General features: G+C 46.7%; 2 protein-coding genes across 19 annotated transcripts in view; both read left to right on the top strand.

The window, feature by feature from the left end:
* MAP3K5 (mitogen-activated protein kinase kinase kinase 5) overlaps positions 1 to 15,855 on the top strand; it is a 180,551-nt gene extending 164,696 nt beyond the window's left edge. For all 5 annotated transcript variants that reach the window (XM_023651182.2, XM_023651183.2, XM_070225547.1 and 2 more), the window contains 5 exons: positions 3,934 to 4,177; positions 11,169 to 11,281; positions 12,302 to 12,414; positions 14,230 to 14,306; positions 15,098 to 15,855. In XM_023651182.2, the coding sequence (XP_023506950.2) occupies positions 3,934 to 4,177; positions 11,169 to 11,281; positions 12,302 to 12,414; positions 14,230 to 14,306; positions 15,098 to 15,158 (608 nt within the window). In that variant the 3' untranslated portion in view covers positions 15,159 to 15,855. The remainder of the gene's footprint in view (positions 1 to 3,933; positions 4,178 to 11,168; positions 11,282 to 12,301; positions 12,415 to 14,229; positions 14,307 to 15,097) is intronic.
* Positions 15,856 to 21,541: 5,686 nt separating this feature from the next.
* MAP7 (microtubule associated protein 7) overlaps positions 21,542 to 27,767 on the top strand; it is a 151,115-nt gene continuing 144,889 nt past the window's right edge. For 4 of the 14 annotated variants that reach the window (XM_070225519.1, XM_070225506.1, XM_070225501.1 and 1 more), the window contains exon 1: positions 21,567 to 21,711. In XM_070225519.1, coding sequence (XP_070081620.1) covers positions 21,663 to 21,711 — 49 coding nt within the window. In that variant the 5' untranslated portion in view covers positions 21,567 to 21,662. Of the gene's footprint in view, positions 21,712 to 27,767 lie in introns of all 14 variants that reach the window. The other 10 variants (XM_070225518.1, XM_070225504.1, XM_070225523.1 and 7 more) reach the window with 6 other exon arrangements.

Genomic DNA, 27,767 nt, shown 5'->3' with positions numbered 1-27,767 from the left:
GAGAAAGTTGGTACCGTGGGCCAACTTCTCGTGTGACAAAAGTGTGTTGAACTGCTGACGCACTTGAGATTCCTACCAGTCGTTAAGCTGAATCAGTCGTGTGCCCCGTGTCCACGTTCGTGTAAAATGACCGGAATTCTACACCATACAAGGAGCTCGCTGCGGGAACGGCACGCTGCACTGACGAGCATTGGGATCTACTCTGGCTCAGACACACCCTGTGTTGAGAAAGCTTGGTCTAGTTATTTTCCTGGGTGGGGTGGGAGTATAGTGCTTTTGTTTCACCCATCTTGCTGTTGTGGAAAAATGCAGCAGCTCTAGTTTCCCACGCGTGGGTTCCAACACCGTCCGCTCATTCCAGGCCCCGAGTCCCTGCCTTTGTCCTGACAGTCACTCTGCTCTCCATTCTTCTCAGAGGACCCTGGGCCGCCCTCCGAGCTTTCTTCTCTCAAATGCCTCTCCCCCTTTCTCCACTGAGCCAGAGCCTTCCCTCCTCCGGAAACTGCCTGGGCCCCTCTGCCTCCACGAGTCCATCAGTGAGGAAACCTCCACTGGACTTGGTCATTGCGGATGAGCTTCCTTTACCCCCAGCACTGCTGACGTCCACGTGGCTTCCATATGACGCCAGGTCTGCCACTGAGGTCGTCTGAGGTCTTTTTCGCTGCATTAACTACACTTAGAACTTCGCGTTATCTTTGTGCGTGCCCTTAAGGCTCTTCTGTACACCCACCCCGTGCTCCTTCGGAGTGTCACCTCGTTGAGGACAAGGACCAGATGCTCTGTCTCATTTGCGTGTTTTGTAATGTGTGATTGGATGATGCGTGCTCAGGGAGCCACCTTGAAAGACCAAAAATAACAAAGTATTGCCTTCACGTACAATTTCTTCTTTCTTCAAATTATTTGAGAGGATTTTTCAGTCATTTATGCATACATAAAATAATAATTTATGGTAATTTAAAGGGTACAGAGTCAGGGGAATATAAGGGGATATTTATTTATTTATTTTTAAGAGTTACTTGGTTGAGACTGTTGGAGCCTGGGCTCCCTGCATCTCACTTTTTTTTTTTTGCTTTTTGGTGAGGAAGATTGGCCCTGAGCTAACATCTGTTGCCAATCTTCCTCTTTTTGTTTTTCTTTTTTCTCCCCAAAGCCCCAGCACATAGTTGTATACCCTAGTTGCATGTCACTCTAGTTCTTCTGTGTGGGACACCACCACAGCATGGCCTGATCACCAGTGTGTAGGTCCGTGCAAGCATCTGAACCCAAGAACCCTGGGCCACTGAAGTGGAGCTCACGAACTTAACCTAACCACTGAGCCACGGGGCCAGCTCTGGATATTTAAATATAATAATAAATATCAGAAATTTTCCCTCCCCAAAAGTGAGATGATATTCAATAGGACAACAAAACTTTTAAATTGTTTTTAAAATCTCAGTTTAGAGACCATAAAAGAAGTTTAAGATTAATTTTAGAAAATTTTAAAAGGCCTAATCTTGTTCTAATTTAATCTAGAATTGCACTTTCTTAAATTATTTTTAAAGTAAAACAATTTTTCGCTATTTTGTTCCCTTCTAAGTACACATCATCCCAGTAGGATAACCCTTCCATTCTGCCAGCATTTTTCGAGAGCCTCATATGTCTTGGCCCCTATCCTGGGTGCTGGGTTTACAAAACTGAAACCTGGATTTGAGTCACTCCTACTATATAGATGAATTAGGAACTGGAGTTTTGAGAGAGAAAAGAGAGCATGCAGGAAGTAGAGGAGAGGAGGAGTTTGGGGAACCTGCAGAGATAAAAGGTGAGGATATGGAGAAATTGGAAGCTTTGTACACTGTTGGTGGGAGTGTAAAATGGTGCAGCTGCTATGGAAAACAGTATAGGGGCTCCTCAAAAAATTAAAAATAGAATTACCATATGATCCAGCAATTCCTTTTCTGGGTATATATCCAAAAAATTGAAAGCAAGATCTGAAAGAGAGATTTTCACACCCAAGTTCATAGCAGCATTATGTACAGTAGCCAAGAGGGAGAAGTAACGTTAAGCGTCCATTGAGGAAGAATGGATAAATGAAGTGTGGCCTGTTCATACAGTGGGATATGATTCAGCCTTAAGAGGGAAGGAAATTCCGACACCTGCCACGACGTGGATGAACCTTAAGCACATTGTGCTGAGTGAAATAAGCTAGTCACAAAAAGACAAGTGCTGTGTGATCCCACTTGTATGAGGTTTGTACAGCGGTCGATTTCATAGAGACAGACGGTAGGACAGTGTTTGCCACGGATGAAGTGGGGGGAGGGGGAGTTGTTTAATGGGTACAGAGTTTCAGTTTTACGAGATGAAAACGTTCTGGAGATTGGTTGAACAACCATGTGAATATACTTGACTAAACTGTATGCTTGGAAATAGTTAAAACGGTAAATTTTATGTGATGCGTTTTTTCTTAACCACAATAAAAAATTTAAAAATAAACAAAATTAAAGGAAGTCAGGGCTACATAAAGTAGCCTGGCTCTGAAGAAGGGCACTCTGCTTTGCGTTATGAGCAAAAGATGAGTTCTTTTTTAGGTTGTTGAATTTTGAGTGCTTCCCCAGCAGGCTATCTGGCAGGTATTGACTGCAGCAGGATCAGGGATAGAAATACAGTATCACCCACACATTACATGTGCTTAACCTTCCTAGATCTTAGCGAGCTCATCCGTGGAGAGTAAGTAGAAACGTGAAAACTCAAAGAGTAGAATGCCAGGTTCCAGGTTTTAAGGGGCAGGTAGTGGACACAAAGGCTCTGAAGAAAAGAAGCAGCAGCCAGAGGCTTAGAGGAGGGCGCTGGACACACGCCCGGTAGGGGAGGGGAGAAGTTACCTGGGGGACCTGGCAACGAGTAGGCCTTGGGGTCTTGCCACAGTGGCCATGTTGGGGTGGTGGGCTGGGTCCTCTGTCACTCCCACTGGAGCCCTCTCCCCAACACAGGGGCTCTTAACCTGTGGTTCCTGGCTCTCGGGACAGGCTTTAGGGAGGCTGGGAGCCCTTAGGAAATCTAGGCAGAATGTTGTACGAATGTGCTCTTCTTCTGGGAGAATCTCCGTGGCTCCATCTCAGTGGGTCCTGTGCTCCACTAAAAGTCCCAGGTGCCATAGCATATGGAGTCAAGATCCAGTATTTCTGCTACCTGATTTCACTTAAACTAGGAAGGCAATTCCTTTTTGTGGGCCATTTTGAGAACCTCATCACAATTTATAATTTATCATTTTTCTTATGGGGAGATATCATCCAGGTTCTGAAGTGGCGTGGTGTTGAAGTCACGTCATCCAGTGTGTTCAGGTTGGAGACCTGTAGCTATTGCACTTTAAATGGTAATGGTTGGTCAGCAGGTGAGGGTGGGACACACACTAAAGATCGACCCAAGGGTCAAAAACGGAGTCTTCCTAGAGTGAATGTAAGCGTGTGTGGCATTCTCAGTGCCCGGCCCATCCCCTTATGTTATGACCTTTACAGTCAGAAAGCGTTCTGTGTATGTCCTTTGTTTATATAATGTCTCTCTATCTCAGTTTCCTCATTTCTAAGTGAGTTAATAGTTGCCAGATATTATATAATCTAAAAAATGGATTTTACTTGTATGAACAAATTTTTATATTCTTACCCAGTTTTTACATAATTGCCTTTCTGATTTTAGTATGTTTCCCACGTACCTTATGTGCAGCGTGAACATTTTTCTTCTGTTTGAGTTAGATCATCCTGAGTTTATATATTCTGTGAATTTTGCAAATTCACGGGAAGAACAAACCTGAGTTAATGCGCGGAAATCCATCCCCACTTTTGGAGAAGCGGTTTGGGACACAGATCTTAGCGATAGCAGGGGGATGGCATTCACGTCTGAAGAAATTAAGGCCCTCAGTGTGGCGTTTGTTAACGCGTCTGTTGCTGTGATGCCTTACAGAGCTGAGGCCGCATTTTAGCCTCGCATCTGAGAGTGATACCGCCGATCAAGACGACTTGGAGGCGGAGGATGACCATGAGGAGCAGCCCTCGAGTCAGACTGTCCAAAGACCTCACGTGGTCCTCGATGACGCCGTGGCCACCTCGGGGGTGAGCACGCTCAGCTCCACCGTCTCGCACGACTCGCAGAGCGCCCACCGATCGCTGACCGTCCAGCTTGGGAGGATGAAGATAGAAACGAACAGGTAAGTCCTGTTCCCATGCGGGCAGGTTTCTTTTTTCTTACTTTTATAAACATGTGTTTTTGGTCCACAGAAAATACACAACACGGTTCCTTTTTCCCATTCGCTCAAACTTGACTTAATGCCTTTCTTTAAGACAAGAGAGACTTATTTCAGTCTCTGGTCGGATCCGTGTTCTGCTTCTGCCAGTTCCAGCCTTTGTCGGCACCGTTTCTTGGATCTCTGCTTTCTCTCCCCGCGCCCTGCGATTTGCCGAGTAACTTGGTTGCAACCTCGCAGTCTGTCTTGGGCAAGCACTCTGAGCAGCTCGTGTCTCCAGGCAGGTACCTGACAGACACACAGACTGCAGCCCCTGTTCCTCAAGGCCCGTGACTTAGGATGTCACGTTCTCTCAGGCGAGAAAGATCTCTGTTCTTAAGGAGATAAAACTAATGGTGCTAAAGCTTTGCATTTCAGAACCGTGGAAGGACGATCAGTTGGAGACATTTATGATTGTTTTATTTTTAATGTGCTGTGTCATGTCTGGAATTTAATTTTTCTTTGAGAATTAGGTAACATAGAACCCACATGATCAGGTTATGAAGGGAACAGTAAATATTTCCTGTTCTGCACAGATGTTGGCACAGGCCAAGGTCCGCGTCTTTATGGTTTACAGCTTCCCGAGCTGGCTACGGCTGACAGGTGGGCAGCTGACTTTATGGCTCTGGGTTTACAGTGAAAACTTTTTTTTTGAAGTGAATCAATAAAGCTTGTTCAAATGTTTAGAAACCTTGGTTGAAAATTCTAGTTGTTCACCTGGGAGATAAAGCAGATTTTATTTCTGGTCCTAAGTTTAGTTTTTAAAGTTAAGCTTGAATGCCATGCTTCGTCCGAGTAGCCCAAAGCTCCTCCTGTATTCAGAAACGTGAATTTTGGTTGCATGATTAAGTCAGTCCATCGTATCTTCTGTGATTTACACGGAGAAATCTTTCTGGACAAAGGGGCAGTGACTTTCTGACTTCCATATCCCCATGTTGTTCTCTGAAACCCCACTCTTCACTTGCCATCGCTTCGACTTAGGGGAAGAGAATTTGAATCTTTTGCCTCCCAAAACTTCAGTCTAAATCTTGGGCCTCGTTTCCTCCTCGTCTCGAGTAACATCCAGTCACGACGCTCCCTCCTCTAGCGCCGGTGTTCGCTTTCCTGCACTTGGTGTCGCCCAGGCTGGAAGGGAGTTGTGTTTTTCACCCCCTCGGATCTCTGGAGGAGGGACGTGCCCTCATTACTGTTTAGGTCCGGCCCCCCTCCCCCCAGGACATCCAGTCAGAATTACAGACAGTAAAGCTACTCTGTTTACCAACGGGCTGGGCTGTTTGTTCCTCTGGCCCGAAAGCCTTCTGTCTGCGCACCCAGGCCGTGCCCACAGATCCTGCCTCCCCAGATGCAGCCCTGCCCTTCCCTCCGAGCCCGGTGGAGTTACCTGGCTCACACCCCACCCCCGCCTGCTGCCCGCCGTGCATCGGCCTCCCCAGGGCTGCTCTCCGGTGCTTTTCCTCCCTGTCTCTCTTCTGAGGGTACCGGCTGCTGAGAGTCTGCTTCCCATGCCTGCCCATCTCTGTTGAAAAGACAGGATTTGCCACGTTCCCTCCTACATCAGAACGTAGTTGCATTTTCCACGATAGCCCACACATTTGTCTTTACATATTTACACTTGAATCTGTGATATCTCCAGGATTATCAGCCCCTTTTTCTTTTTTGAGTGATTTCACCCACAGCTCCTCCGTCTCCCCCAGAAAACTGAGATGAAGCTCAACATGGAGGAAAAGCCGCGGCTTTAGTCCGAGTGCTGACCACGGAGAGAAGGACCTGGTCTCGGCTGCGTGGTCCTTGTCATCTTCAGCTGCATGTTACTTGATATACAGAAGTACACATATTGCAGAATAAACTCAGAGGAAATGCTAGTGTGTTTTTAGGAAAGGTGCAGCCCTCGTGTTAGAAATGCTAATCTTCTTTTTAGGAGAATCCCCCTGTGGAGGTGAATGAGGTTTATCCAGCTCTCGATTGTTAGATCATCAATCATACTAATGGCAGAAAGTCATAAATTGGCGGTAGAGTGTATGTTTTACTTATATTTAAGGATATGCTTACATAAAACGTGCCAAAAATGATTCCCTTCACACGAGGAGTTGGGACAACAATGCAGAGACAGTTGAAATCCAACGCAGGAAGGGCTGTCGGGTATCTGCTCTCCCAGTCCTGCAGTTCTGGAATGACCCACCAACCCACTCCCCACCCCTACCCATCCGAGACAAAAAACTGACCTCAGGGCCGATGGATCCTTGTCAAACTTTTCTGGAACAGAGAGGCAGGCAATTGCCTTGGTTTTGAAGGATTTCCTCACTAACTGGAGACAAAGTAAAAATAAACCTGATGGACTAGATATGTCCTTAAAATAATTTTGAGAGCTGGATTTGGGACAAATGAGGTGGCCTGCCAATACTTTGTTTCCAGTGTTAAACTCTGGCTTTTAAAGATGAAAAGGAAACATAGTCTATATAAACTTAGGTTAAAGTCTAGAAAATTTCACTGTGTTCTTTGAGAAAACAATAAGACTATGGCATCACTATTTATACGTGTAAATTAGCAATGAAGACAAAAATATATTCCAGATCAAAAAATTGCCAACCTACAGGGCCAGCCCAATGGCTCTTAAGTCCGGCTCGATCTGCTTCAGTGGCCAGAGTTCCCAGGTTTGGATCCTGGGGGTGACCTACACCACTGTCAAGCCCTGCTGTGGTGCCTTCCCACATATAAAGTAGAAGAAGATTGGCACAGATGTTAGCTCAGGGACAGTCTTCCTCACCGAAAAAAAATAAAATAAAAATTGCCAACTTACACATTCGTACTGAGCTGTCACCCATTTCTTTGAACACCATTCGTGCCGGAGTGGATGAGTCTCCTTCTAACCCTCTGCTTCCCGCTTGCTCTCATTTCGTCCACTTGACTCACCTAATTGTGTGCTGCTGCCTCCGAAGTTGTCTTTAACAAGTGTCTTCCTCAAACCACCTTCTCTGGCCGTCTCCTTGTTCCGCCTCTGCTGCCTGCTCTGCTCAGATGCTTGCTCCTACCTAAGGGCCACATGTCTCTGTGTCCTGGGGGAAGTGCTGGAGCCTGGGGGTCGGGGAAGGAACCCCACTGAGCCCTGGGCAGCTCTCTCCCAGGGCCGAGGCTGCAGTGGGGAGCAGAGCAGCCCTTTGAAAGGCAGGCCCCGTGCCCCTTGCCTAGGCTCTCATTTAATGTCACCGTTATCCTTTCCAGAGGTTCCGCTCTCCCTTTTTACAAACGAGAAAGCCGGAGCCCAGAGGCGTTAGCCGTCTGTCAGAGTTAGCACAGGAAGTGCTGGCTGAACCAGGATGAGCCGAGGGCCCCTTGCAGTTGTGCCTCAGAACGTGTCAACTGAAGCAGAGACAAACTCTTGGAAGGGAAGCTGGTCCTGAGTTAAATCTACCAATACTCAGGAAACGGAACAAATACCACTCGCTAAGAGCTTAGGGTATGCAAGCATTCATCTCCATGATCTTAGGAATAATTGTGTATCTTACGTTATTAGAATTCTGAATCCACGTTCTTCACAGACAGTTTTCTAAAAATCCAGTGCATCTCTCTCATAACGTGGAGTGTTCCCTCAGAGAACAGTGTTGGAAATGGTGAGCGGGTTGCAGTGGGCTCTCAGTTGCCCAGACAACCTCAGGCGTGAGAACTGCGTGTGATCATAGCTCAGCTGCTCCTTGTGTCCTTGGAGAAGGCTTCAGATGCCACCGAGGAACTGAACGTGCCAGGAGCACAGCCGTCCGTCCCCCACTCCACTGCCCCCTAGAAGGGGGAATAGTGGTCACAACCCCAGCAACCACTTGTCAGGTGCCAGGGACCGTAGGCGACCTCACCTCTGGTTACTTCTCAAATTTTCATAGTTTAAAAAAAGTGACTACCTTTCTGCTTTGCATGGGTTATTATATTACCCATATGACCAACTTTTTTTTTTTTCCAAGTCATTTTATTGGAATTATAATGGTTTATAACATTGTGTGTTTTGGGGTGTACATTATTGTTTATCAATTCCTGAATACACTTCATCGTGCTCCCCCCAGTAGTCTAATTTTTATCCATCACCATACATACATGCCCCTTTATCCCTTTTGCTCACCCCAACCCACTTCCCCTCTGGTAACCACTAACCTGTCCTCTTTCTCCGTGTATTTGTTTATCTTCCACATATGAGTGAAATCATGCAGTATTTGTCTTTCTCTGCCTGACTTATTTCACTTAACATCATACTCCCAAGGTCTATTCGTGTTGTTGCAAATGGCACGATTTTGTCCTTTTTTATGGCTGAGTAGTATTCCTCTGTGTAAACATATACCACGTCTTCTTTACCCAGTCATCTGTTCTTGGGCACTTGGGTTGCTTCCACGTCGTGGCTATTGTGAATGATGCTGCAGTGAACATAGGGGTGCATAAATATCTTTGGATCATTGATTTCAAGTTCTTTGGATAAATACCCAGTAGTGGGATGGCTGGATCTTATGGTATTTCTATTTTTAATTTTTTGAGAAATCTCCATACTGTTTTCCATAGTAGCTGGACCAGTTTGCATTCCTACTAGCAGTGGATGAGGGTTCCCTTTTCTCCACACCCTCTCCAGCCTTTGTTGTTTTTTGTCTTGGTGATTATAGCCATTCTGATAGGTATTAGATGATATCTCATTGTAGTTTTGATTTGCATTTCCCTAATAATTAGTGATGTTGAACATCTTTTCAGGTATCTGTTGGCCATCTGTATATCTTCTTTGGAAAAAATGTCTGCTCATATCCTCTGTCCATTTTTTGATTGGGTTGTTTGGGGTTTTTTTGTTGAGTTGTATGAGTTCTTTATATATTTTGGAGATGAACCCGTTGTCTGATAAATGATTTGCAAATATTTTCTTCCAGTTGGTGGGTTGTCTTTCTGTTTTGTTCATGGTTTCCTTTGCTTTGCAGATGCTTTTTAGTCTTGACTAACTTTTTTTTTTTTTTTTTCAAGTTAATAGACAAGATTTATTTGAGCATGTCTCTCTGCATCCCTTGTCTCTTTGACCGCTTGGCTTCCCACGGGATGGTGAACCCCCAAAGGTGGAGATCGTCTTTTATCTGTGTATCCCCAGTGCCTGGTATAGGACCTGACAGCTGGTAGACATTCAAAAAAATACTTGTAGAATAGATAAATGAATGGACAATATACATTGAGGTGATCATGAATGTTGTTTCTAAAGCCTATTGTAATGAGTGTCTGGGGAGTTGTACTTTTTTTTTTTTTTTTTTTTTTATTAATGTTATGATAGATTACAACCTTGTGAGATTTCAGTTGTACATTTTTGTTAGTCATGTTGTGGGTACACCACTTCCCCCTCTGTGCCCTCCCCCCACCCCCCCTTTTCCCTGGTAACCACCGATCAGATCTCCATATCAATATACTAAATTCCACCTATGAGTGGAGTCATATAGAGTTCGTCTTTGTCTGACTGGCTTATTTCGCTTAACATAATACCCTCGAGGTCCATCCACGTTGTTGTGAATGGGCCAATTTTGTCTTTTTTTATGGCTGAGTAGTATTCCATTGTGTATATATACCACATCTTCTTTATCCAATCATCAGTTTCTGGGCATGTAGGCTGGTTCCACGTCTTGGCTATTGTAAATAATGCTGCGATGAACATAGGGGTGCAACGGACTCTTGAGATTTCTGATATCAGGTTCTTAGGATAGATACCCAGTAATGGGATGGCTGGGTCATAGGGTATTTCTATTTTTAACTTTTTGAGAAATCTCCATACTGTTTTCCATAGTGGTTGTACCAGTTTGCATTCCCACCAACAGTGTATGAGGGTTCCTTTTTCTCCACAACCTCTCCAACATTTGTCACTCTTGGTTTTGGATGTTTTTGCCAATCTAACGGGTGTAAGGTGATATCTTAGTGTAGTTTTGATTTGCATTTCCCTGATGATTAGCGATGATGAACATCTTTTCATGTGTCTATTGGCCATATTCATATCTTCTTTTGAGAAATGTCTGTTCATGTCCTCTGCCCATTTTTTGATCGGGTTGTTTGTTTTTTTGCTGTTAAGCCGTGTGAGTTCTTTGTATATTATGGAGATTAACCCTTTGTCGGATAAGTGGCTTGTGAATATTTTTTCCCAATTAGTGAGCTGTTTTTTTGTTTCAATCCTGTTTTCCCTTGCCTTGAAGAAGCTCTTTAGTCTGATGAAGTCCCATTTGTTTATTCTTTCTATTGTTTCCCTCAACTGAGGAGTTACAGTGTCCGAAAAGATTCTTTTGAAACTGATGTCAAAGAGTGTACTGCCTATATTCTCTTCCAAAAGACTTATTGTCTCAGGCCTAATCTTTAGGTCTTTGATCCATTTTGAGTTTATTTTGGTGTGTGGTGAAAAAGACTGGTCAATTTTCAATCTTTTGCATGTGGCTGTCCAGTTTTCCCAGCACCATTTGTTGAAGAGACTTTCTTTTCTCCATTGTAGGCCCTCTGCTCCTTTGTCGAAGATTAGCTGTCCATAGTTGACTAACTTTTTTTGATGAGGGGCCGTACACATAAAATATAGGTCTGTTAATAGCATATGTAAACTTTTCTCTCTTTTCCCCCTTTATGGTCATGAAAAGAAACAGGAGAGCAGCATCTCGGAAGACTTGGGCAGACAGTTGGGGTGGGGATTCAAATTCTTGTCTGGAAGCACAACGCCTTCCAGAGCTTTGCCGCTCCGTGTGGGGGTTTGTGACCAGCAACCTGCGCGTCACCTGGGAGCTCCTTAGAAAGGCAGACCCTCAGCCCTCTGCCCAGGACTGCTGGAGCAGAGTCTGCACTTCAGGGAAATCTCAGAGGTGTCTGTGCTCCTTTTGGCTTGAGAGCCCAGGTCTGGGAGGTCGCTGTGGCTGCTCCTGTCACCCAATGTCATTTTCTTCCGCAGGTTACTGGAAGAATTGGTTCAGAAAGAGAAAGAATTACAAGCACTCCTTCATCAAGCTATTGAAGAAAAAGACCAAGAAATTAAACACCTGAAGCTTAAGTCCCAACCAATAGGTGAACAGCAGAAAACTTTAAAGTCATACTGGTCAGCCAGGCTGCCGCAAGTGCTGAGAAAGCCAATGGCTGTTTTATCTCATGGCTTGAGCAGCATCTGTCACTAGTGCCACAGCTACACGCAGAAATTGTGTTTAAAAAACATGCAATTTTTAATTGTAGCAAACTATCAATTCTTGTAAGTGCAGTAAACGTAAGATGATTCAGAGTCCTCTTTTCCTGAGATTATACATTATTGAGGTAAATAGGGCTCTCCACTTTTTTTGGCTTTCTTTCTTTTTGAAGATTTCACAATGAGATTACTAGAATGAAATAATGCTATTTTTTACCATTTTGCATTTATATTCTGTGTATTCCAGGTTTTTTTCTCTCTTTATTATTTGACAGAGCTTAAATAGAATAAAGATGTAGTAATAAAAAGTCATAGATTGGATACATCTAAAACAGATACAATGTTGTATGTCGATTATATCTCAATTAAAAAAAGTCATAGATTAGAACTTTGAAGAAATCTTTTCTGTGAGAGATTGTAGGTGGGAGATAATCTTTAGAGAATCTTAAGTAGCCAGTTTAGAGGAAGATAAATTCTTAGTTTTTTGTTCAGATATCTGGCTCTTCCATATTATTGCAAATAGTGGAAAAATAGGCTTATAGTTATATGGTTCTCTGCTAATTATACTCATCTTTGTTGCATGCAAAATACACAGTACGATTTTGGCGCACGATTTTATTCTAAGAGACTATAAAGTTGACATGAAAGAATGAGGTGGGAGTAGTCATTACATGATTGCTTCTGACTCTCTGTTTACCCGTGTATCCAGTAGTCTTTGAGAGTTTTATTTATGTTATCATTTGTGCTGCAGCCTCCATGGCTTCTATTGCTTATTCTCTGATAGAGAAAAATCTTTTCAAGTGTCAGTAAATGTCTGTTGACTGGGAGGGTCTTTGGTGACCTCTGTTGGTGAATCAACACTCTCTTGGTGATGAATGTCCATCCCCCCACCCTCAATTCTGTTCCAGACATTCCTGGGTTGCCCGTGTGTCACCTGAATTCTCCTGGGACAAATACTGAAGATTCTGAACTTACTGAGTGGCTGAGAGAAAATGGAGCCGATGAAGACACCATAAGTCGGGTAAAGAAAACTCTCTGTGGGACAAGCTTCCTTTCCCCTCATGTCATAGTGTGGGGTGCCTACTGTGAGCTAGTCACAGGGGAGACACTGGGAGAACCCAGCCCAGCCCTGCCCTCCTGGGGCTGACAGACCAGGGCAGGCAGATGATAATCACATAATTCCACGGATAGCAGTATAATTATGCCCTGATGAACTCTGTGAAGGAGGCCCGTACGGCGTCAGGGGATGGGGAGGGGGTCGAGGAAGGTCTTTAAGAGGTGCTGGGTGGGCGGAAGTCTGAAGGAAGACGCAGGAACAGACCAGGCCATCCATTTGTGTGTTTGGGGGTGGGGGGCAGACAAGAAGGGGAGATCACCGGGGCTGGGGTGCAGCATGTGCAAAGACCCCTAGTGAGGCTCGCCAGGGCTTTCTGGTCCAGAACCCCTGAGGATTTCTGTGTTTTGGGATTGAAAATAAGAAATGGGAAAAATCAAGACAGAACCAAAAAGAAGTTCTTCTGTTTCCAATTCTTTCTTCTGTTTGTTAACTTTTTAATTCTCTTGCAACATTACTAGACTCCACAGGGCAATGGCTATTTATTGTTACTTAATAAAATAGATCTAGTTAGTGAACTTTCATCAGAAACAAACACTTTCTATATAAACCGTATTCTGTCTATAATGACCTAATAACCCCGTTCCTTATAGACTTTTGTATTCAGCATGAATAGCATTTATTTATATTTTAAGATTATATATATGTGCACACATATACACATGAGGTTATATTTTTATTATTTTATAGAAATGGCCTCTTAATACAATATTACATTGATTTCAACTTTATATTTAAATTTTAAAAAATAAGAATAAAGATGTCTTTTGACTTGATAATTTATTAGACCACTAAATGAAATTTAGGGTCTCCTTAGAAATCTGCATAACAGATTATATAAATGGAAGCAACTCTCTTGCCCATGAGAAATAATGTATCCCAACAAGTTCTCCAAAACATTCATCCCTCTAACTCAGACTCAAATCACAATGAAAAAGTAGTAATTGATGATACACTAAATCATTGCCCTTTTTTTTTTATATTTAAAAGCTTCACTTAAATTCAGGACTCTGATTTTGTAGTAATTATTGGAAGGTACCTTTTATTAGCCATGAAAAATAAGTTCAGAAATTGTGTAAGGAATACCCTTCCAGGAACATACTTTATCCATGTGAGAGAAATAAAGGTACGTGGCCCCAAACCCTCCAAATACAAACATTATCTTAGGGGCCAGTCCTGTGGCTTAGTGGTTAAGTTTGAGTGCTCCCCTTCAGCAGCCTGGGGTTCTCGGGTTCAGATCCTGGGTGTGGACCCACCCACCATTCATCAGGCCATGCTGTGGTGGCGTCCCACATAGAGGAACTAGCACGACTTACAGATAAGGTATACAACTATGTAGTGGGGTTTTGGGGAGAAAAGGAAAAGAAAGGAAAAAAAGAGGAAGATGGGCAACAGATGTTAGCTCAGGGCCAATCTTAAAAAAATTATCTTACAAGCAGCAGATGTAATTACAAGCGAGTCTTATCTAGTTATTAGAAAACCAGTCAGAAATTCTGTGTTGCTTGTAATCTTTACTTTATGCATTTTGAAAACACATGGATGTATTTCTTTGTAATTATTTTGTTATGGGGGCACTTTCCCCTAATAATTCCAGAAGATTATGTGGATTTCCTTTTAGGTTCACTTTTTATTATTGCCAGTGTTTACATTATGGATAATCTGCTATTAATTAAAGGTTTTATAAAACATCTTAATTTTGTGCATATTTTGCTTTCTCCACAGTTTTTGGCTGAGGATTATTCACTAGTGGATGTTCTCTACTATGTTACACGTGATGATTTAAAATGCCTGAGACTAAGGTACCACTTTTCTTTGTGTTCAGTTGGCATGATGGAAAGAGCAGGGCAGAGAGCAGGAAGCCCAGGCTCTGGCCCTGGTTGGTCCCTACCTAGCTCTAACCAGCTCTGACCAGCTCTGACCAGCTCTCACCAGCTCTAACCTAGCTCTGACCAGCTCTAACCTAGCTCTGACCAGTTCTGACCAGCTCTAACCTAGCTCTGACCAGCTCTGCAATCCCGGGCGGAGCTCTCTGGTTCTCAGTTGCTCTGAGTAAACTGAGTTAGGTGGATCAGGCTATTATCAGGTGCTCTAATAACCAATATTTCTGTATTAGTAAATGCAAATCAGCTGGAAGAATTTTCCTGATAACGTGTCAGACTAAGAGCATGCAGATATCCTACAGCTGCCTTAAACAAAGGCTCTAATTTGGTTCATGATTGTGCCATACTTATTAGAAATATTAGGATGATGTGCTGATTTGCCATCCAAATGCCTGGTAGAGTCTGATACAGTTTCTTACAATAATTCGTTTTGCTATCAGGCCAAGCATACACGTAACTGTTACTCCCACCTACCTCCATCAAGACACTTTTCAAAAGAGCTGGGACCTGAGGGTTTGTGCGAGGGGAAAGAAAAGGCTTGGAGGGACGATGAGAAAATATATACAAAAAGAATACAGAAAGCCTGATAAGGCTCTGGGATCCTCATGTTCTGATCAGAGCAGCTGAAAGCTGAGAAGTCACTTTTCTGTTTCAAGGGCAGTGTTTCAGATGAAGCGTTCTCTTCACCCTGTTCTTGTGTCTTTAACCAGGGGAGGGGTGCTCTGCACGCTGTGGAAGGCCATCACGGACTTTCGAGACAAACAGACTTGACTGTCGCTCAGCAACTTTCCGTGGAGATTCTGAAGATTAATACAGACCTGATCTTCTTCAGGGAGGGAGAATCGAAGGGAGAGGAGAAAGAAGCTGCACTTTAAACCCAGTATTTGTTTACTCATGTTAAAAAAAAAATAGAATACACTGAAATTTCCTAACTGTTTCTATTTCTATAATTCATAAGGACTCTTAAAATAATCCTAAACATCCCAGTGTTTAGGATTATTTTAGTCTAAAGATTTTTATGGAAGTATTTTTAACTCAGCAGCTATTGCACTTCAGCCAAATGTTTATTTCACACGAAACGGATAGAACATTTCACGTGATTGTACATCACTGGAACAGAAGCAAAAATGTGACTGTAACTTTTGAGGCTTTGGTGTGTTTGTAATATGCCCTGATAATCTGAGTAGAAATGCGTGATTTCAATTATTGTGTAAAGTTTATGTTTTTTCTAAGTGTGCAGAATCTGAGAGCAGTGGTTTATACCTACCTGTATTAATTGTAATATTGACGATATTTTGTAACTGAAGTCTCCGGCCTGCAGCACACCCGTGTGAGTCCCTTGTGTACTGCTAAACTGTACCAGTTGCACATGCCTGAATCTCAGTAACGTTGGCTTGTTCTAAAGCTGTCCATTGTGTCATATTTACCCTAAAAAGTAAAAAGACTCTCAACACACTGTTTTGATAAATTCTAAAGAATTCCTATTTTGTTTTGACAAACTAGGTAACTACCGTGTTAAAATTCTAGTTGTTTCTTCAGCTCTCACATTAAATGGAATCTGTCTTCTATTCAAGTAATCTAAGAACAGCTGAGACCCAGGTTGTTCTTGGGGCAAGAGAGTGAGAAGAGAGGACGAAGGAAAAAAGAGAGTAAAAGAAAGCCAGTGTATTTTTCTCAAGGCTCCAAGTTCTCTTGAATGTCTGTTGTGTATCTCAAATAGCATCCCAATGGAGAACACTGCATTTTCTGTCTCCTTCATCTTAGTTCTCATATTTGAGGGAAATATTTTTATTTTAAGCTGACTGTTACATTTTATAAGCCTGCCATATTAATAGGATGAAGTCTGAAGTTCCTAGATAGACGAATGAGATAAACAAGTGTCTTCAGTACAGAGGAACCAGCTTATTGTGCAGCTTATTGTGAAATAACAGAGAAGCTGTTCTTGTATCCTGACGACGTCTGTATAACGGTCTCTGATAAAACGGGCGCCATCTTTATTCCTATGTGAAAAATCAACGTACAGTATATTTTATATTGCGTTAGAGTGTACAGCACTTTTTCATTTGATACTTGCAACAACATAGCTGCGTCTTTTTTTTACGTCCCAAATCCGAGGACAGGCAGTTGCTTCCTACATCCTGTGGGGAAGGCGTCAAGGAGGTGAGGTGTCAACTAAGTGACGTGTATCTCTTGCCTCTGCAACACCGGGTAGCTTCTTTATTCAGCCGCGGCTCACACCGCAGTCCTAAGGGGTCAGTGCTTCTTGTAGACTGTGCGCAGGGTCAGGCGCCCATCGTCAGCCAGCTGTTTAATGATGCAGTCTTCTCCTGGGCTCTTCGCCCTACTCTATCCTTTAGGGCGCATTTTCCTCTAGCCCCATGTGGTCCATAAATACATTCCCAGACCAGCATCATTAGGTTTTTGTCCAGATTCTGGGTCTTAGTCAAAAGAAGGCAGTTCCACTGTGGCCCCAGTTTCGTGAAAGGTTTGCACTTGCAAGGCCTTTGGCATCCATCCAGGCCGGTGGTTCTCAACCAAGCTTCACATTAAAATGATGTGGAGGGGCTGGCCCGGTGGTGCAGTGGTTAAGTTCACACGTTCCGCTTCGGCAGCCCAGGGTTCGCCGGTTCAGATCCCGGGTGCGGACATGGCACCGCTTGGCAAGCCATGCTGTGGTAGGCATCCCACATATAAAGTAGAGGAAGATGGGCACGGATGTTAGCTCAGGGTCAGTCTTCCTCGGCAAAAAGAGGAGGATTGGCAGCTGATGTTAGCTCAGGGCTAATCTTCCTCAAAAAAAAAAAATAATAATGTGGATACTTTAGAAAATAATACTGATGTCACCTTAGGAAAACTGCTTTTCCTGGTCTGGGGTAGAGCCCAGAGCTCCTTTTACAAACTCAGCAGATGCTTTAACACTGTCAAGTCCCACCTCCTTACTCAAGTGACACCTGAGGTCAGTGGAGAGGCGGCAGTAAGATATCACTATTTGTTGTCCATTTGGTGTAGCAGGAGTCCAGACACCTGGCCCTGGAGCAAAACTATCCCCGACCTCGTGACCTTGGGCAAAGTGATTAACCTCTCCAGGGCTCGGTCTCCTCATGTGAAATGAGGAAATAACATAGGGTGGTTGTAAGATTTAAACACAATAATGCAGGCGAGGCGCTCAGTGCAATGCTTAGCAGGTGGTGAGCACTGAGAAGCTGCTCCTCCTGGAACATCTCATCACTCACAAGTACTTACTAAATCTTACTGGGTGCTGCATGAACGAGGCACAGCTCTTGCCTCTGAGGTTCACCGTCAGGTGGAATTAAGGTGAAGTAGAAACGAGGTGGAGGAATAGTTCCTACATGTATACGTACGGTTACATCTGCCTGCCAGAGGGGCTCAAGGCAAGCTCTCCAGAGAAGTGCAGGGCGGAGCTGAGCCTGGAAGACGGTTTGTAACAGAACAGTCACACGTGGGTGGTGTTGGCCGTCTTATAAGAGAAACAAGACCCGAATCTGCTCCGGAAAGTAGATCCAATGTTTCTTTTTAACCACATTTTGATCTCTTTCTCTGAATTCTGCCATTGCATGTTTTGTTTCATTCGTTCCTAACCCGGCACAGGAGATGGTTTGGCAGTGAGCTATTGTTAACCCGCTGGGGGGCCTACTGTGCGTGAGGCACTGTGGCAGCAGGAGAGAGAGACGCTGCCCGTCAGGTCCAGAATGCAGACGGTGCAGGTCGAGTCATCACGGACTCCTCGTTCTCTAAACAAATAAGTGATGGCTCCAGGCTTTAAGGACATCCGACAGGGAAACAGAAGACAAAGTCCCTGCCAGCAAGTAATTCATATCAGATTGAAGACACAAATGTGCAGTGACAAATCGCACCTCGTCTGTGGTAAAGGCTGGACGAGTGGCAAGCCCAGAAACCCGGCGCAGGTTGAGGGGCGACGGGCGTCACTGAGGAGGGGGACCTCAGCCTGGGCCGTGGAGGGAAGTTTGGTTAAAGAAGTCAGGACCGGAAAGCCGCTCTGGACAGAGGGCTGGGAGCCAAGGACAAAGGCCAGAAAGCAGGGATTTGCACGGTGTTCAGGAGAAAGTGAACAAGTTTTACAGTGCCTTAGCGCAGACAAAGTTTTAACTCACATTTGGCTGGGAAGTGGGAAGAGAATGGGGTAGGAGAGAGGCCCGGGAGGGAGGTGAAGTGAGTATTAAGCTGTGAGGAAATGGGGGCTCTATTAAAGGTTTCTAAGCAAGGGAAGGGTGTATGAGGTTAATCTGGCGAAGTTGTGTTGGGTAAATCAGAGGGAACAGCAATCGGACAGAGCAGTTGGAAGGGAGCAGGTGGAACAAAAACAATGAGTCGACAAGATTTGGGAACTATGCTTCGGGCGGTGAGGACACGGAGAGGGAAGGATGGATGCTGAGCCGAAGTGAGTAAGCGGAGAATTCAAAACGAGGCAAGTTTGGAGGGGGAGCTGGTGTGGGACGTGTTGAGTTACCGGCAGGGCATCGTGGTAGAAATGTGCAGAGACCATGAGGATGTGTGGGGGGATGTCAGCACTGAGGCCGAGGGTGTATATTCTGGACCTGGGGGGTCACCTGGATGGAGATAATGGTAAATGAGGGCTGTGAGAGACAGGCTGGAGACAGAAAGGTTTGGGCCTAAAATTTTAGGAGGAAGGTTTTAGGAGGGTTTAGGAGGGAGGAGAAATTTAAGTCGCCAAAGGAGACAAAAGGACTAGCCACAGAGTGAGGAACACTAAGCCGGTGGTGCAGGTCAGGAGGATGACCAGCAGAGGATCGAGAGCTGCAGAAAAGTCCAGGGGAACGACAGATGCAGAAATAGTCACAGGGAATTTGATTTCATACCCTGCCAAGTGTTTACAGACAGGCAAGAAAGACCATAGCTGGTCAAAGAAAATAAGGCAATAACGGCACCAGAGGCCTTCGGTCTATTACCTTTGGTGAACAAAACGTATGACAATAGATTTGGGAGTGTGAGAAGTCAAGGGGATAGATTTCAGAGTCCTGCCTGTAGTTGTTGGGGTAGAGCCCCTGAATGGAGCAGCATTTGGGGACTAGGAGGAAGAGGGGGACAGATGGTGTCAGGAGGTCCAGCTTCTCCCCTGGAAAGGGGAACCATGGCCATTCAGAGAGACTTTGAGGTGGATGTGAGAGCTCAAGAGAGATGGCTCCTGTGTTCTAAGTACAATGTGATGGTGTGTGACATTCAACAGATGTCATCCACACCCGCATACTCAGGCCCACCCTGTTACAGACACCCAGTTCAGCATGGAAAGCATAGTCTGTACATAGTCAGTGCAGGATTTCCATGTGTTGTTTTTTTTTTAAGGAAGATTAGCCCTGAGCTAACTACTGCCCATCTTCCTCCTTTTGCTGAGGAAGACTGGACCTGAGCTAACATCCATGCCCATCTTCCTCTACTTTATACGTGGGACGCCTACCACAGCATGGCTTTTGCCAAGCTGTGCCACGTCTGCACCTAGGATCCGAACCAGGGAACTTGGGGCCACCGAGAAACAGAAGTGCGAACTTAACCGCTGCGCTACAGGGCCGGCCCCCTTCCGTGTTTCTTATTGCACTTATTTTTGTGTAATTCATGACAGTCTGAAACATAAGTCAGCAAAGGAATGGGAGGAGGGCTAAGCACATACACACAAAAAAACCCCAAAATAAGCAGACACACACAAACATAAACACCAATAAGGCTTGACTTCTTTTTAGGGGGAAACCGCGGTCAAAGCAAGAACCCAGTGCTGTTCTTGAGTAGGCAGTAAATCAGAGGTTTGAAAACAAACCCCCTGTCTTCGCCAAGGTTCTCCCAGGGAGTTCACCTCTCCAAATTCAGCTGGGGGTCTTCCCGGTGTCACAGGAAAGTGTCTTGAACTCCGGTGCCTTAATATAGTAAAAAATATCTTTGCTGAGGCCCAAGCTGGGGTCTAAAACCACCTCCACCCACGTGTGCTTTACTTTCACTGACGAGCACTCTGACGGGAGTGACTGGAATGTGATTCAGGGGGATCAGTAGCTAAATGATCAGTTTGCCTAATCCAGTAGAGATGCTCCAGGAAACCCCTAACTCCCAACCGCAGCGCCAGGCCCTTGGTCAAAGCCTCTGCGCAGGCACCGGTGACCCAGAAAACAGAACCGGACGGGCCCTCCTGGGCTCGGGGCCGGCATTTTCACTCGCGGGGGGAGAACGACCACCCCAGCAGGACCCGGTACTGGGGGTCCGCTCGCGTCCGGGGCTGCGCTCCGTCGGGGCCTCCGGGTCACGGGCTCGTTCCGCTCGGCGTTCTGTGCTTATCGCCCGCTGGCGCAGAAACTGGTCGCTCCCTAGCTATCACCGGTGTCTCTAAAGAAATCGCTGCCTGCTGCTGGGCGCGTGCTACGCGCAGCGAGCCCGAAGTCGCAGCGCGGGCACCAACGGGGACCGGGGATAAGAGGGGCCCCGTCGCTGGGCACCGGTGTCGCCGCCCGTGTGCCGGGCGCACCAGCGACAGAGGCCTGGCGACGAGACAGGTGCCCGGCCACGGCGCCCCGGAGCGCAGGAGGGACGACGCGGCGTGGACCCGGCCCGCGCTGGGCCTCCGCCGGGCTCCCCCCGCTCGCCGGCCGCCGCGAGCTCCGGCCCGGAGAGGCCGAGACGGCGCCTCCCGAGGCCCTCGCCTCCCCCGGGCCGGTCCTCGGGCCGTCCGGGTCCCCAGCCGCAGGCGTGGCCGCCCCCAAGCCCTAGGGGAGCAGGCGGCGGTGCCGGAGCTCGGAGCCCACGTGCAGGCCCCGCCCGCTGCGCCTGCACCCGGGGCCCAGCCGCCAGCCACGCCGCACCTGCCCGCGCGGGGGCGCGCTCGGCCCCGCGCTCAAGGCTCTCGCCACGCCCACCCAGATCGCCACGCCCCCTCCCCGCGCTCGACCCGCCCCCCCGCCCTCGCCGCTCGCTCCGCCCCCTCCCCGCGCTCGACCCGCCCCCTCCAGCGCGCTCGCGCCCCGCCTCCTCACTTGCCCCGCCCCCAGGCTCGTCCCGCCCCTCCCCGCGCTCGCCCCGCCCCCTCCGCGCTCGCCAAGCCCTCCCGCGCTCGCCCCGCCCCTCCCCGCGCTCGCCCCGCCCCCCCAGCGCCCCGCCTCCTCACTTGCCCCGCCCCCAGGCTCGCCCCGCCCTCCCCCTCGCCCCTCCCCCGCGCTCACCTGTCCTCCCGCGGGCCGGGCGGGGGCCGGCGGGAGCCGAGCGGAGCGCGAGGGCGGAGCGGCCGCGTCACCGAGCACCATGGCGGAGCTGGGAGCTGGCGGCGACGGCGCGGTGCACAGCGAAACAGGTGACCGTGCGGAGGGGTCGCCGCGGTCCCGTGGGCGCGAGGGGGGCGGCGGCGGCGAGCGGGGCGGGTGTTCTGCCGGCGCCCGCGGCCCCCTGCCCACCTCCCCCCCCGCCTGGCCGCGGCCCCGGCCGGCTGGCCCGGAGCGCCCTCCTCCTCCCTGCGTCCTCCCTCCGTCCGCCCGGTCCCGGCCCCCCGTGACCTCGGCCCCGGTCCAGGGCCGCCCGGCCGCTCCACCTGGACCCTCCCCAACAGGTGGAGGCCCGCCGGGCGCGGGCGGGAGGAGGAAATGGAGCCAAACCGGCCGCTCCCTCCACCTGCCGGCTGTTGCGGCCGGGTCGCCTGTGCGGGGACCCTTTCTCGGCCGGGGAGTCCGCGGCCAGGGCGACGCAGGGCCATCGTCCGGGCCCGCGCCTGCCGGGCGCCCGGGGCGGGGGGCGCGGGGAGCGCGCAGTGACGCCGGCCGGGCGCCCGGGGCGGGGGGCGCGGGGAGCCCGCAGTGACGCGGGCGGGGGGCGCGGGGCGCGGGGAGCCCGCAGTGACGCGGGCCGGGGGCGGGGGGCGCGGGGAGCCCGCAGTGACGCGGGCGGGGGGCGCGGGGCGCGGGGAGCCCGCAGTGACGCGGGCCGGGGGCGGGGGGCGCGGGGAGCCCGCAGTGACGCGGGCCGGGGGCGGGGGGCGCGGGGAGCCCGCAGTGACGCCGGCCGGGGCGCGGGGCTGGGGGCGCGGGGCGCGGGCGCGCCGTCGGCCGAGGCCCTCGGAGTCCGTGTTTTCAGTCGGTCGCCTGCCCACGGGGGCACGTCGCCTCGGGTGGTCACCCCCACCCCGTCTGCACTGGGGACAGGGCGCGCGTCTCCCAGACTTGGGAGGCTGTTTTGCCGATCCGCCCCTCTCCCTAGTCCCCTTCTTTTGTTCTTGGCCGGTGAACTTTCTGGTACCTTTCTGCACTTGGGATGGGGCGGTGAGGCGGTGATTTTAAAAAGAGTTTAAATCGCAGGCTCCTCAAGGCACTATGTTTTCTGCTCCTATACACGCATAATCGGGAGCAATTGTTTCCTGAATGTGTGGATCACCTCCGCCAAAAAAGAACTATCGACTTAGATGGTATACTTATTTTAGTGTGAAACGTCCGGAAAAGCTGTAACAGTCTTTGCAAGTTACGTGTCTGCTCTGCCACGAAGAGTTTGGGACCTAAAGTCTAGTGACTTAATCTCTCCAGCCAAAACACCTGAGGTTGGATCTGACAAGGTGTCTTGAACTTGTTTACTTTGAAGTCATGACGCTTCCTGTACGCGGTTTATTTTGACTTAATGTGTTTGGAAGGTTGGTGGATCATTGTTTTGGTTTGGGGTGGGGAGAGGAGATGCTTTCATAATTGCTTTGGGGAACCTGGTGGCTGGGGATCCAGATCCCCCGAGCAATGGCTGCATCCTCATAGTGAGTACAAATGGTTTGTCGTCTAATCCGCACGAAGTAACTGCTTCTGAAACAAAATTGTTTCAGTGAGTTAACACGCACCAATTTATGCTCAGAAAAATAAACGCTTCCTAGAATCTACACATGAACTCGTTCAGATGTAAGTGAACTACAGACTAGCATAGTCAGTGCCTGAGAGCGTTAACTAATGAACTGGTCCTGCTTCTGACCTTTGGTATGCAAATCACCCATGTGGCTGTCAGTGACATATTTTCTTTTATGAAGACGGGAATTTAATTGGCTGCTGTCTCCATTATACTAAACAATTCTTCCATACTTTTGCCTAGGAACTACAGTTTCTAAGAGACAAATTTTATATATAGTCTTTTCAATTATTGTACTTTGTAATTTAACCACCTTATTTTTGGCCCACATCTTTTTCCTCTTTTTCTAGCTCTTTGGTGTTCAGAAGCACCTGTGTGAGCAGGTGCCAAAGATAGAAGAAAGGTGAAAATATATTTTTTTAAGTCTAGGTAGCAATATTTTGAGTGGACAACTGAGGATTGATTGAATTTTAACAACTTAAGAAGTTTTCCATATATTTAAAACCTGTTACCTATAAAATGTTTGTTAAGACTATTGAAAGGTACTGTATAAGTCTGACACTTAAAAACCATGTTTCTGTCAGCACATATTTATCTTCTACTTGAAGGTAGTCAAATCACACTACTTGTGGTGAAATTTTTTATTTCTATTCTTTTGATGTATTTTTCAAAAGCCAAAGGTAAGAAGGAACTGAAAAAAATAGTTCATTTGGAAACACATTTTCAATTTCACCACCAGAGGACATCGAGTGCTTTTTCAGGCTGTTACTTCGAATAGTCCAGTGACTGATACGCACAAAACTGCCCCTGCCCGGCGTTCTGTATTTAATTTTATGCCCGTGCTCAAGAGCTGTGGAAGGTGCGTGTGCACAGCTGACTTCCCAACTTGATAACTTCTTTTTAAAAAGCCTACTGAATTAGACCAAAGGTAAAGCTGCTTTTGAGTAATTCATGAGATAACACTTTCAGGCACAGGAAATAAGTTAATACCTGTGATGTGTGAATTCTGTTGATATTCTTTTGGGGGAGATGACCTGGAACTGGGCTTTTTCCCTCCTTGGCTGGCCGTGTCGTGAAAGAACATGGGTTTTCTTTGCGATCTTGGTCATGACCCTTCACTGCATTTTTCCAAGTTAAAAAATGATCTTTAAGGTCTCTCTTAGCTCTGAGAGTCTACAAATATCTGCAAATAAAAGTGGTAAGAGAGGGGCTCAGATTAAACTTCTCCCTTTTGAAACTCAGGTCCTAAAGCTCGTACTGCTTCATTCAGGTGACTGGACGACATCCCATTGTCTTGTGGCTAGTCGTACCTTTACATCTTGCGAAGTAGGAGAGACGTATTATTAGACCAGGCAGTTGTGCTCAGAAGCATGCCTTTATCTGATATCACTAGTTATGCATGTGTGTGAAACACTAATTTACATTGGCGTGTTCTCTAAAAAGATTCCAACATCTTTGCCTCCTGATGTGTGAAAAATAATCATTCGAAAGGAGTTATTTTTTTAACTCAAATCTCATTATATTAATGTAAGAATTGAAAATATTGAGGCTCAGAATAATTTGATCAAGAAATGTGTACCTTTCATATGTTAAGCGTTTTGGTGGCTGGAAGGTTGATGACGGGATCCCTGGATTTAGCAGGGACAATAAAACCCACAAACCAATCATTGCCAGGCATGAGGAGTTTGGTGAAGAAAGAGTTACTGCTCACTGTGGTTGTTCATCAGGGAGGACATACTAGGTAAAGTAATTAATTTAAACTTTAAAAAATAAGTAAATGATATGTAATGTTGGATGGAGGAAAGAGAGAAAAAAATTAAGGTGCTAAAAGTAAAGCTGCAGATACGGAAAAGAGCCAAATTTTAGTCATGTTGACTCGTGTGAGCGTTGACGTGAAAAAGTCCTAGATCAACTAGGAATGATGATACGTTGGGGCCAGATTGTGGAATGATTGAAGGTCAAGCTAAGAGGTTGGCACATTATTCTGTGGACAGTGGGGAACTGTTGATGATTCTTGAGAATAACGTATCTTGACTAAAGCGTGATGAGTTAGCTAACTCTGGGTGCATGAATCTTGAAAGCTTGCTTGCAGGCTCTAGCAGAAGAGCTCAGTTGTGCCTTTAACGAATGCCCAGCCCCTCCATCCAGGAAGTCATTCTCTCCAGTTGCTTGTTGCTGCTTTGGGAAGGGTAAATGGGGGTGGTAAGAGTGCATGAGGAGCATCCGCACAGCTGGACAGATAGCCACAGCTCTGGAGATCAGTGAAAACTGGAGATCTACCCAGCTGGTCCTCAATTTGAAGTAAGAGTGTAGGCTAGAAGATGGATTTAAGGAAGAGTCCAGTAACATACAGACAAGCTTCCAGTTTCCTGCAGAAAACTAGCCAGGCATTGGAAATGGGAAGAGAATGATTAATTCAGGATTCTACAGAGGCGTGTGTGCAGGTAAACAGTGGCATGGAAGATTATACTCCAGGTTCGAGTTTGGCTCATTGGCGTATGAGTGGCACGAAATATTCATGAGGAGGACCTGGTTTTGGTGGGAGAAATAGAAAAATCTGTTTTAAACGTGGCGATTGGAGGTACAAGAGTGACATGGGAGTGAAGGAGAACAATAGAGGTTAGGACTCTGGGATTTGTTCCCTAAGGGAATAAAGACGGAAGCCATGAGAGCAGAGCCTAGAAAGGGAAACTGAAAAGGGGTGAGACATGTCGCGAGCACAGGAGGAGGAAGAGCTGGCAGAAAAGCTGGAAAGATAGGAAAAGCCAGGCTGAGCAGTGCGGCACCCGCCGCAGGAGACAGACAGAGCAGTCAAGGATTCAGAGACCGAAGAGGGAAAGGGCCATGGGTGTGGTTCCAGGTTGTCGCTGGCGATCCCCAGAAGAGGATTTCGCAGTTGGTGCGAGAGCGTGGGAGGCACCAGACTGTGCGTGAGTGATGGGCGAGCGACTGCAAGGCAGAGACGGCCAGTTTAGAAGGCCCTCCGCAGTTTGCTCGTGAAAGGAAAACTTTCAAATCCGTGAATAGGCGGAGGGATTTTCCTCTCTTTTTAAAATTTACTGTTTAATTTTCATACAAAAAATTTCATGTGTTTTTGGGTGTACAATTCATTGAGTTTTGTCAAATGTATAGTCATGTAACTACTGCTGTCAGTATGGTCCATAAGAGTTCTCTCAGCCCAGAGAATTCGCTCGGGCTGCCGCTGTTGGTCAGGCTCTCCTCCTACCTTCATCCCTGGCAGCCACTGAGCTGTTGGCCATCCTTCTAGTTTCGCCTTTTCAGAATGTCATGAAAGTGGAATCATACAGTGTAACCTTTTGAATCTGAATTTTTTCACTAAGCATAATGCATTTGAGATTCAAACGTGTTGTTGTGTGTGTCAATAGTCATTTGAGTATTTGCCATTGTGAGGAAGTACCACAGATTGTTAACCCATCCACCCATTGAGGAACATTGGGAAATTTCCAGGTTTGGGCAGTTATGAATAATGCTACTGTAAATACAGATTTTTCTCATTTATCTAAGGGAAGCACCTAGGAGTGGGATTGCTGACTCATGCATGTTTGTAAGAAACTGGCAAACTCTTTTCCAGAGTGGCTGTATGATTTTGCATTCCTACAAGCAATGTTTGAGTTCTGGCTGCTCCACATCCTTGCCAACACTTGATGTTGTTAGGTTTTGTTTTGAATTTTTAGCCATTCCACCAAGTTCTTTGAGTAAAGCTATGTAAAAGTAGCACCCTTGAATTAGGAAAACCTGTGAAGGGAGTGTTGCTCCCGGAACCCAGGTGTAAGGGGGTTTTTATTTGGCTCTAAGGTCATCAGCTGCTTTGTTCTTTTTTCCATGGTATTTATTTCCTGTGGAGCCTGCATTCTGAAGCTGATTATGGACAGAAGCGCCATAGTACGGCACAGCCCACGTCAACCCAAATTCTTGTCCCTGTTACGTCTGCCTTCTAATCCCTTGAGATGCGACTTTCCAGAATTTGGAAAGATGTTTTTTCAGTTAGAAAGCTAGAAATATTGGTCATATAGCTTGTGTTATGGTCTTGATTGTTAATTCCTGTTGGCACAATTTGTATTGTCAAGCCGAATACTCAGCATCGGTTCTCGGGTCCTGAAGACGCTTACAGTGCTCTGTGAGTCTGGACGCCTGATCACCGCGCTGGGCTGAGCTGCTGTGTGCTCAATCTATGTAGGGTTCAGGCTTATTCTTTGCTGCGAAGTCCAGTTTTACAGTTTCTCCAGCTCTTCAGTGGGTTAGTGCTTTCTGCCTCTTTAATATTTCAGCTCTTGAGATACTCAGAATTGTACTTGTTCACAAATTTAAATGGCATTGGATGGTTTTTCTGTGTTCATTGAATACTGTTCTCCTTAGTATCTTTACCAGTTGAGGAAGAATCGGTAAGATTCTCTTTCTTTAGTTGCCACTTTGAATTTTGAGTTGAAGTGTAATATGTTTCTGGCAGCAAGAACTCATGCATTTGGTAGTTCCTCGTCCTTGAAGCTCCTTCAGAAATAGTTGTCAAGGAACAAATTT

This window comes from Equus caballus, chromosome 10 (genome assembly GCF_041296265.1).
Source record: "Equus caballus isolate H_3958 breed thoroughbred chromosome 10, TB-T2T, whole genome shotgun sequence".
Classification (NCBI taxonomy): domain Eukaryota; kingdom Metazoa; phylum Chordata; class Mammalia; order Perissodactyla; family Equidae; genus Equus; species Equus caballus.
The sequence above is the reverse complement of the archived record's forward strand: the minus strand, read 5'-3'. Positions and strand labels throughout refer to the sequence as shown.